The sequence below is a fragment of the Theobroma cacao genome, chromosome 1 (assembly GCF_000208745.1).
Source record: "Theobroma cacao cultivar B97-61/B2 chromosome 1, Criollo_cocoa_genome_V2, whole genome shotgun sequence".
Classification (NCBI taxonomy): domain Eukaryota; kingdom Viridiplantae; phylum Streptophyta; class Magnoliopsida; order Malvales; family Malvaceae; genus Theobroma; species Theobroma cacao.
This window is the reverse complement of record NC_030850.1, coordinates 10,400,069-10,411,353: the sequence shown is the minus strand read 5'-3', so window position 1 is coordinate 10,411,353 and position 11,285 is coordinate 10,400,069. Positions and strand designations below refer to the sequence as shown.

Here is an 11,285-nt window from a genome sequence, read left to right as displayed (position 1 = left end):
ATGAAAAGATCAAATGTGTCTAATTAGTCTGGCTCACTTAACGATATTTAAATGAAAATCCTTGAAGGATTTAAGTTGCCTGAAGTACAAAATTTAAATTTTTGAAAAATTTATTCGAACAAATTAAATATGTCACGACCCGGAACCTCCCTCAGGCCCATGACAATCGTCGTGACGTCCCGATTGACACTCATTATCTGGAATGCCAACCGAAACCCCACAAGGCTTACATATTAGTTTATTTCCTTTCCTGTGAGAAATCATTGTTAAATATCGAGTTTTTAGAGAATATATACTATTTTAGATAAAAAACAATCAAAATAAAATTTTCGCCACACAGGGGTATTTTGGTCATTTTTTTTCTCAAAAATTTCGAAACTGGCTAAAACGTAATATACAAGTACAAAACACATAATTCATATTCAAAATGAGTTTAAAAGTCTAAAATCTTCATTTAAAACGAAATTACGGTTATTTGAATATAATAAGAAAATAAAAGAAATATTAAGGAAAATATTCTATTTTCTTATAAAACAATATTTATAGAGTTATACGTGAATAATTTTTATAGCGTAAAAGCTAAATAAATTTATACATACTGAAATACAGTAAGCCAAAATATTTAATTTAATTTACAATAACAAGAGGGCCCCCGAATAAACAAAAGTAAAGAGGACTGTGAACCTACGGTTTGGAAAATGCAGATCCAATGGTAGTCCTCGATGAGATCAGCTATCTACAGTCTATACTGAACCTGAAATGGGTGGAAAGGAGTTGGGTGAGATTTTGCAATCCCAATGAGTAAACAGACATTATCATAAATATCTAAAGGCGAGTAAAATGGAGGCAAGTTTAAACAACAAATTTCAACCCATTTCATAATGTTTTCAATTTATTTCTTAAACCATAAAATATTTGTAATTTACCAAAACAGTTGTTAAGGCTTATGTCTTTTATTAAAACAAGGCTCAAGCCAAAACTAATCCTCGGGGATACCTTGGCCGAGGCATCTAACCGAGTCCGCCAAGGGTGTTAAAATATTCACACGTGAAACACATTTTTATTTTTAAAACCAGCCGTTCCTTGGCGTTGGCCGAGTTACACATTCACGTGGGGGTTCGACGTGAAGTGAGCTCTAATACTACCCCGGGAGTTACCCTCCTCGCCTCTACAACCGGAGTAACTATATAACTGGGTTTACCGTGCCCCTCTAATAGGCAGTCCACGGAAACCCGTCACTGCAGTGACTAACCCACCAATTTTAATAAAATTTCGACAGTATAACGTGGCTTTTATTTATTTATCCAGCCTGCATAGTAAAAACAACTTACATAAATTTCCCAATGCACTCACAAAATATAGCCACATATACTCATTTCTCATAAGCCATTCCTAGGAAAATATATATTTTTCAAGTCAATTTGCAGCCTCCAATTACTCAATTTCATAATCAATACAATATATTTTTATTTGTCACATTTATTCCTAAAACATCAAAAATCCCGTTTTAATCTCGTTTTCATTTCATAAAATACATAAAGGGCATTTAAAAATAAACTCTAGATAATTTACAATAATAATAAGTTTACTCACCGTTTGTACAAACTAAAAGCTTTCTAAGCGCCCCGATCACTACTCGTCGGGTACGACTTCTTTGCCTTTTCCGGAAGGCTCTCCTCCTAGACACATTACAAAAATTTACACAATTCATCACATTGATGCTAAATCACTATATAATTAACTTAAATCCTATACTAATGCATGGTATGAAATGCAATAGCCTAAAACGGCTTAAACGCGGTATTAACCTATTTTTGGCACTTTGCCCGATAAATTGCTAACGCGCTCCATTTTAGCTCTAAATCATCCCATTCTCTCTCCAACATTTCTAACCATTAAATATCAGCCAATAACCTTCTAAAAACAACAAAATCAGCTCACTCCCTTCCTTGGAAAATTCGGCCAAAAATGGGACATTAACTCGGTTAATTTTCTACTTTGTTTTTCTATCACGTTTAATCGTTTTTCATCATTTTCTCTTCATTTTCCTTAGAATAAAATCAATTCATCATCATTGTACAGCATTGAGCATCCAGCCAAGAGTGGGTATTGTGAAAATTTAATGATTTCTTGCCCAATTTAATTTCTAAACACATTTAACTAACTAAAACTATCAATTTAACTAAAAATCAAAACCTAAAAATTTCAATTTCTCTCCCCTAGAATTTCGTCCAGCCCTTGATATCACTTTTTGATCTCTCTCCTCAAGCATGCTAAATGGAAATAAAGGCATAGGAAAGGTAGAAATCAAGCTAAAATCGAAAAATCTTACCGTTAGACGCGTAAACGGTCGAAAACCGCGAATTTCCCTTTGAATTTTCTTGTTTCTCTTTGGTTTTTCTTTTTTTCTTCCTTTCCTCTCTATTTCCTCTCTTGTTCTTCCTTATGGCCGGCCAGCACTTAAAATTTGGGTTTAAATGGGCTGACTTTTCATTAAAATAATATTATATCATTAAAAAAATGCCACGTGTCACTTTCCCATTGGCCCATTTTTAAAATTTCATCCATTTGTTTCCAAATTTTCACCATACACTTGTCTCATATATTCATAGCTTAGATAAAATTCTCAGACTCATCCAAAGTCTCGGTGGAGTAATTTTTGAAATTTACACTTTTGCCCCCGTAAAAGTCAAAAATTACATTTTTGCCCCAAAAACTGAAAAATTGCCCATAGACATATTTTTCATCCCTTATACTCATACCATTCTCCAATTTGTCAAATTTGATCTAAATTCTCTCAAAATCTCAAATTTTGTCCGTGGGTGGCAAAATTACGATTTTGCCCCTACACTCCAAAAATCACCAGAATTAAACTTTTTCACTTCCTATCATTAAATTATACTCCAAATAGTTAATCTTGGTCAAAAATTTCACTCCATGATCAAATTATTATCTTAGGTGGTAAAATAACGATTTTGCCCTTGAATATCAAAATTTCTAATTTTACCCCAAATGAACCCTCGAACTCCGAACAATCATTTTTAGTCATTCCTGGACTATAAAATATTAAATTTCATCCTACAATTCCTATTTGAACTAGTTCGAGGTTAAATCAACTCAAGTGTACCATTAGGTACAATACCGAGTTTCGTCTATTCCTAGGTGCTTTTCCTAGCATAATAACATACTACTCAGTGCATGTATGTCATGACATGTATTTATAGGGTCGGGTTTTACAAAATAAGTCTTTTTACGGATTAAAGTAATCCGGACACATGTGGTATAAGAGCCTCAGTGAATATTTGTTAAAAGAATGTTATAAAAATGATCTTAAATACCTAGATGTTTTTATAAAGAGATTTGGATATGAATTTATAATAATTGCTGATAACTTGAATATTATCGGAATTCTTGAAGAATTATCAAAAGTCGTGGATTACTTAAAGAAAGAATTTGAGACGAAAGACCTTGAAAAAATAAAATTTTGTTTGGATCTTCAGATTGAGCACTTGATAAATAGAATTTTTGTCCATCAATTAAATTATATATTATATATGGATAAATCATATCTATTAAATTCACCAATTGTTGTAAGGCCATTAGATGTGAAAAAAGACTTTATTCGATCTTATGAGGATGATGAAAAACTTTTTGTACTTGAAGTACCAGATCCTAATGCAATTGGAATACTAATCTGTCTTGCAAGCAATTCACGATTTGATATATTAATTGCTGTAAATTTATTAGAAAGATATAATTATTTTCTAACTCAAAGACATTTGAATGGAATTAAACATATATTTCAATATTTTTGAGGAACAATGAACATAGGCTTATATTACATAAATGTATCAAAATCAAATTTAATTAATTATGCAGATATAGAATATTTATCTAAATCACATAAAACTCGATTCTAAACATGTTACTTATTCACATATAGAGTCGTAAATGTATTTGATTAAGATCCGTAACTTAACATTTTCGAAAAACATGTGACTTGTCAACTAAGAAGGGAATACCAATAACATTATAGGAGGATAATACCACTTCATAGCTCACTTAAAGGAAGGATACATTAAAGGTAATAAGGTAAAACATATTTCATTAAAATTCTTATTCACTTATGATCTCTAAGAAAAGAGTGATATTAGTGTTCAATAAATTCATTCAAATGACAATTTAACAAATTTATTATCAAAGACTTTTCTACTGCAACATTTGAAAAGTTGTTATACAAAAATTAGAATGTACAATTTTAAAGATCTTAAATAATGCAATAATTAGGAAAATAAAATACGCATTGTATTTTTTTCTTCCATCAAGGTTTTTCTCACTGAATTTTTTTTGATAAGGTATTTAATGAGACAATATTTTAAAAACGTATTCTTAAAAAGAATTATGTATTCTTTTTTTTTACTCGAATTTTTTTTCCATGAATTTTTTTTTAGTAAGGTTTTAACAAAGAATATTCTTAATATAATGAAAATTCAAAAAGAGTGTTATAAATATATGTGTGAATAATTCAAGGAGAGTGTTATGAATATATATATATATATGAATATCTATTATGATATGATCTAAAAAGTTTAAATCAAGTCAAGTAACCTAAGAAACCAAATGCAAAAAATGTAATTTGATTTAAACTTTTAAATTGAATTAAATTAAGATTATGATTCAAAGAGCGCCCTCACTTTATTTGTAAATATGCATTTCAATAAAATCTTGTTACCCCTTCTAAATATTTTCATAGTTATTTTCTTTCTTTTGTAATTATTATTTCAATTTATATTTCATATAAACATAATAATTAATACTATTATCCACTTAAATGTTTTTCTCATCAAAATAAAACAAAAATAAAAAAATTAGATAGTACAAATTGGTGAAGAAGACGAATTCTTTTTCTTTGTTAAATGGAAACAACATGGGAGAATGCGCTTCGAAAAAAAATTACTCCAACTGTTAGTCTATGAAGCAAACCTAACAGCCCAACTGAAAAAAAAAAAAAAAAAAACCAAACACACGCAAGTACACAAAAACCCAACCAACGCAACATTTCCCCCGAATTAATATTTTCTTTCGTTTATTTTGTTTTCCTTGTGCTGAAGGCTAAAGCTTTTCCCTTCGATTTGATTCCTCATGGCCTTCAATGGTGCTTCTACGGTAAACCCCTTTCTTCTTCTTCTTCTCTTCACTCCATTTATAGTAATCGGAATTGATTTTTTTAAAATTATTTGTGTGTTTAATTTTAGAAGGAACAAGGAGTTAGGGATGCTACGGAGAACAGTTTGGAAAAGATCAAACGGCAGCTGGCCTCTGGCTCCGGTAGGAACTTGCTTCAAGGTCCACTTCTTAAGCGATCTGAGACTGTACGATCTTCCCCTACTTCCTCTCTCTCTCTCTTTAATTTTATAGCATTTACAGTATAATTTCAGTTAAAAATTCGATTTTATTATCAGTTATAGCTTTTATCAATTTTTGATTTTTTAAAAATATTTTCAAGCAATTTGGTAATTCAGTGTATGTACTGTATATTGGTTTAACAGTTGAGGAAATGGAATGAACGGTGGGTGATATTGGACCCGACAACGGGGAAAATGGAATACAAGTGAGCATATTGCTACGCATTATTCTTTGTTTTCCTTTTTTCTTCTCTGAAAGATGGAAAATTAAACTTGAAATTCTGTTGTTTTGGTTGTTTTAGGACTAGAAGGAATGAGCCAGGTGTTAAGGGAATAATTACATTTGATGAAAACAGCACCATTGCCGTATCTCCTGTTAACTTTCAGTAAGACAAATTTCTTATCACACCTCCTGGTTTGATTGATTCTTAGCTATGAGTTTGGCCGGGAATTATTACTAACATAACTTTTGTTAATGCCCTTCAGTGGACTTCCAAAGTACGATGGCTGCTGTTTCTGTATCCGAATAATTTCTTAAAGAATAATTGAAAGGTTTTTGCTTTTTTTTCTTTGGTTAAGTTACGCGGAAAAGTTCAGTCACTAAACTTGCATGCTTCTTAACTATACCATTTAGATATTGGGACTCCCCAGAAAAAGGACTACTTTCTTTGTGCAGAGACTCCTGGTGCTACTAGAGCTTGGGTATCAACTTTACAGTAAGTTAACTTTTGACAATGTGCTGCATTATCACTCTTTTTTACTTCAGTTTTCTGTTTCAACAAGTGATATATATATTTGTTGATCTTGATTTATCAAGTCCATAATATAATAGTGCCATGACTTGTGGATGATCTATGGTGAGTGCTTGAGCTTTCTAAGAAAGGCTAAGCTACTAAGGTGATGGATTCCTCTTAGCAGAACCCAATTTGAGCTTACTCAGACATTCCAAATTTTTTGACCATAATTGATCCCATTTCACAGCTGTTCTTTGTTATTTACAAGATTATTATCGATCTTCCTATTGCTCAACAACTTTATGGATGTGAACTTGCAGAGAATCACATAGAAGGGAATTATTTACAGCAAATGGAAACAAACTAATAATAATAATCATATCAATGATGAGAATGCTAATAAATCTTAATAACATATTTAAATGACCTACTCTTGATTCTTTTTCCTTCTTACATTCCCTTTCTTACTTGGTTTTGGAGTTTGTTTGAAAAGTACTTTTGGATGTGCTTCGTTGTAGACATTGCTTGATTTATTTAGGCCTAAAGAAGTAAAGGATTATTTGTGGATGAATAAGATCGTGGTTTTATGTGGAAATAATTTTACTCCATGGTCACATTACATTATTTCTAAATTTTTTGATGGCTTTCAATCTGTGACATGTAAAGTGCATCCTTAAGCTTGTCTGGAATCAACTGTCAAAATCTTCTGATCAATTGATAGAGGTTGGTCTTGATGTTTGGCTATGAGAATATAATGGTCAATCTGGTGCTACAGATGTAAATAATCAATATAATAAGAAATATACCAAATTTATTTGTAATTTCACAAGCTTGTGGTATTGAGAGTACAAGGTGAAAATCTTGTTTCCTTCATTGGTCCTTTCCAAAGAAGACAAACCTTAAAATTTTGGAAAATAGTATTCTAGAAGTGAAAGGAGCAGCCTTGTTACCTATTGTTGCATGAAGCAATTTCAAGGTTTAAAGGTCACAAGTTGGAGGCTGATCTTTTGCTAAATTTAATTAATTTCTAGGTTCCTTACTTTTGTTTATTTTTTGAGGGGTAGGGTGTTTTCTTGTGCTTCTGGCTCTTGATTCTTGCTAACTTGATAAGAGAGCTTCCATGTGTCCTTTTGCATTTATCATTTTTTGCTTGATAGTGCTTTAGATGTCAGAAATGCCTGAAATGGTATGAGATTCAAATAAAAGCAAAAGCATTTTCTAGCCCTCTTACGGTCTTTCAAATTGTCTAAAAAGATGATGGCTGATACCTTATCGTGTGAGTCTGGAAAGTGTATTCACCTCTGTGGAGCACCATATAATTTAAAGACTTCTCTTCGCACCTCATTATTTTATCTATGGTTGATAATATCCTTATGTTGTTGTTGGTTTTTTTTTCCCGTTCCAAAACTTAGTGCAACGCAGTTGGTTCTAAAGGCCCACAAAGAGGCTGTCAATTCCTTAAGTGGGAATGGTTCTGCAAAATTAGGTACAGTTGCAACAGTAGTTGCTGCTGCCAATTCAACAGCCAGAGAATGTTCTAAAGAAATTGAAGCAGCAATGCAGATCTCTTTGAGAAATTCCTTAGGATTGGTGACAAATAGACCCACTGACGGTCCAATGGATGATCTTACAATTATGAAGGTACGCTATGGGCGGTTTCCTCTTTCAATCTCTTACGCTTGTGGGTTGTGCTTTTAAGTTTCTTTAACATACATGTCCTATACTTCCTCAAGATAGGAGCCTTATTCACAACTTAATTAAAATATACTTAAAATGTTAACATGTTGTATTGTTGCTGGAGTAAAATTATGATTTTGTACTTGAAACAGTGAACTTTTTGTCCATTCTTTAATAATTTAGCAATCTAGTAGACTCTCATGAATGCCTGCTATATAGCATGGAGTTGCTATTTGCCTCAAAATGTTATTTGGAATCCTTTCCTCTCAGTTTAGAGCATACATTGAGGATGATGTTGAGCTATAAACTCCTTAATATTTCATCGCATGACCATGAGATTTTAGTCTATCTTTGCTTTTGTTCTTTCCGTCTAGAAACACCAAACTGCCCCACGCTGGTCCTTTCCTATCCTATCTGGGACATATTCAAACTATTAAAATCATGATTTATCTGCAATTCATTTCTTATTCCCTTTGTGGGAGGTATAGCAAGTAAAGAAAAAAAAGAGAAAGAAATGGGTGGGGGGGGGGCGGGGCTGTTGGGTAAACTAGAGATGGTAATGACTAGTTTGTCTTCACTGATGCCTTAGAAAACTTTATATCAGTCTGGGCCACCTGAACCTAGGAGATGATCCCGTCCTGGGTCAACCATTAAATTTATATAATGTGTTATTTCATGTTTGCATCTGTTAAGCAGGCTTTCTGACTTGGCTGCTTGTGTCCTTATTATGGTGTTAGTTTTTTCTTATGCCCTTTTAGCAGTAAGTGCTTGGTCAATGAAAGCATTCATTCTACCTAGATGCAGTCTTCTGAGTGGTACCTAAATCTTACAGGAGACACTAAGAGTCAAGGATGAGGAATTGCAGAATTTGGCCAGAGATCTCCGTGCTCGTGATTCAACAATAAGAGAAATAGCAGAGAAACTTTCTGAGACTGCTGAGGCTGCTGAATCTGCAGCATCTGCAGCTCATATGATGGATGAACAAAGGAGAATTGCTTGTGCGGAAATTGAGCGCATAACAAAAGATTCAGAAAAACAAAGGGAAGCATTTGCATTAAAGGTATGGCTAAAGTTAATTGTGTTACTCTAATCTTATTGATAGACTGTTGATGTGATGGAGTGATGAATTTGAAGAACCGTCATCCAGTAATCATATGTTTTGTCTTTCTTCCCGTCATCTTCCTTCTTCATATCTGATGCACTTAGTGTCATGAATGCTGCTTTTTACTGAGGAGTCACTCTTAATTGTGTTGACCATTGTCAGTTGGAGCTTCATGATTCCTATGTATATTTTTGGCTTAGAAGCTTTAATTGTCGTAATTATTGTTTATTTGAAGTTTTTTCATTTGTGTTTGTAGCTGAGAGAGTCAGAAGAAAAGTTTGGGGTCCTAAGTAAAGAAAGAGATCAATTGATCAAGCAGAGAGACTCTGCTATGCAGGAGGCACATATGTGGCGTACTGAGCTTGCAAAAGCTCGAGAGCATGTTGTGATATTAGAAGCAGCAGTTGTGAGAGCAGAAGAGAAGGTGAGAATTGCAGAAGCAGATGCTGAAGCTAGAATAAAAGAAGCAACACAGAAAGAGGCAGCTGCGGTGAAGGAAAAGCAAGATCTTCTAGCATATGTCAATGTGTTACAGGCACATATCCAAAGGTTTGACATCTTATATTTTAAATTCAGTACAATTTTCATCCTGCTTGTGCCTAGTTTGAAAACTTTAGAACTGTGGCTTTACTTGTAAATTCATGCACTTCATAAACAACATAAGTTTTTTGTTAAAAAAAAAATGTTCTAGAAATAGTTGACAAGAGTAATTTGGTAATATACCAACCTAAGTATCATGCTTGAGAATACAGAGTCCTCATGCGTTTCACAGGGGTGGATATTTGGATAGATATCTACTACAATTAATTTTTTTTTTTGGCATGCAAAAAAGGAAAAAAATGTGAAATCCAACTTCTTGTCCCTCTCCTGTCCAATCTAGAAATAAAATCAAGACAAAATCATAGGTAGGAGAGCAAAGTGAGTCGATTAAATTCTTCTATATGGTAACAGAAACTACTGTTTTGTTTTTCTCCCCTTTTGGTTGATAAAGGCATTTTCTTGATGTGTTTGAAGCTTCTGTAAAATAATTCAAAATGTGCAGGTTAATGCAATAATTTAGTCAGGTAAATTGTTGATTTTGATTTGTCCTGACTTGTTTCTGGTTAATGTGGCTTGTTACTGCTGTATTTATACTCGAACAATCTTTAACTTGGTTCAGTATAGTAGCTGTAGAACTGAAACTAGAGTCATAAATATTCTTACTTTGGGCGTTGTCTATTTTCATTCACAGACAACAGAGTGACATGAAGCAAATTTGCGAGGAGAAGACCGAGTCCTCAAATACCAATAACTGTCCACCCGAGACAAAGGATGTTGACTTGTCAGAGAACGTAGACAAAGCTTGTCTTAGTGTTTCCAGAGCAGTCCCAATACCTGGGGAGAGTGTAGTCCACATGGCAGTGGATCAAGTTAATATCCAACCGGTTGGCAATGGTGAATGGAGTGATATTCAGGCAACAGAGGCAAGAATAGCTGATGTAAGAGAGATAGCCCCCGAGACAGAGGGAAGCAGCCTTGATATACCTGTTGTTAGCCCAGCAATAAATACCCACCATGAGCAAGGAGCGAACTCTTTCTACCAGCCTTGAGAAAGTATTCCATATATATATATATACGCACTCAATTGTAGGGAATTCAAGGTTACTTACAAGAGAAATGTAAAGATTCTTGATATATTTTCATTTTCTTCCGCATCCTCTCAGTTCCATAATTTAAGTTAGGTTGTTTTGGCATGTCAATGTCATTCCTTTTCCCTGGAGGATGGTAACTATACTTTGAATGCGTTTGAATACGAGCGAGCCATTCAAATAAAGTATTTGATTGTAAATTTGACAGGAATCTAGAAAGACTGGCCAAATGGTTGTAGCGAAATGTTTTTTGCAGCGGAGCTTTCTGCTGCAGTGAATTGGAATCATAGCAGGCATTTCTCCTGCTATCAATCAGTTTGGACTTTTTGAAAATCAATTCATTTGGTTTATATAAATCAACCAAATTCATATTTGATTTATATTATGATATTATTTCATATAATCCAACTTTCTAAATACAATATGGATGTTTTAGTTAAGTTCTATTTCAAGGAATTATAAGATTTAAGTAAGTTGGTATTCTTATGTGATGGATTTGACAATAATAAATAAAGATCTTTAAATATATATGTGAAAGGGCATCATGTTAAAAATAAATATTAATTTCATTTAAATTGAGAGTGGAGTTTTTGATGGAAATATATATTTTTATCAACATTCATTAACAATGTGTAAACAGATGATTGCAGGGTATGAGGGGACGGTTGAGCAAAAGATCAATTAAAAATTTGAATTTTGAATTCAAAAAGATGGGCACCAAGGAGCCTGCCAAGATTGT

The 11,285-nt window shown here is 33.2% G+C and overlaps 1 protein-coding gene across 2 annotated transcripts; it reads left to right on the top strand.

Moving 5' to 3' along the window:
* Positions 4,931–10,861, top strand: LOC18612221 (switch-associated protein 70). 2 transcript variants are annotated; one of them, XM_007048895.2, is made up of 10 exons: positions 4,931–5,166; positions 5,259–5,372; positions 5,550–5,611; positions 5,708–5,791; positions 5,892–5,923; positions 6,040–6,121; positions 7,552–7,780; positions 8,649–8,876; positions 9,175–9,467; positions 10,150–10,861. In XM_007048895.2, the coding sequence occupies exons 1-10, from the start codon at positions 5,143–5,145 to the stop codon at positions 10,505–10,507; spliced, it is 1,506 nt and encodes a 501-aa protein (XP_007048957.2). In that variant the 5' UTR covers positions 4,931–5,142; the 3' UTR covers positions 10,508–10,861. The 2 variants fall into 2 exon arrangements, with proteins under 2 accessions (XP_007048957.2, XP_007048956.2); XM_007048894.2 differs by having other exon boundaries at positions 5,256–5,372.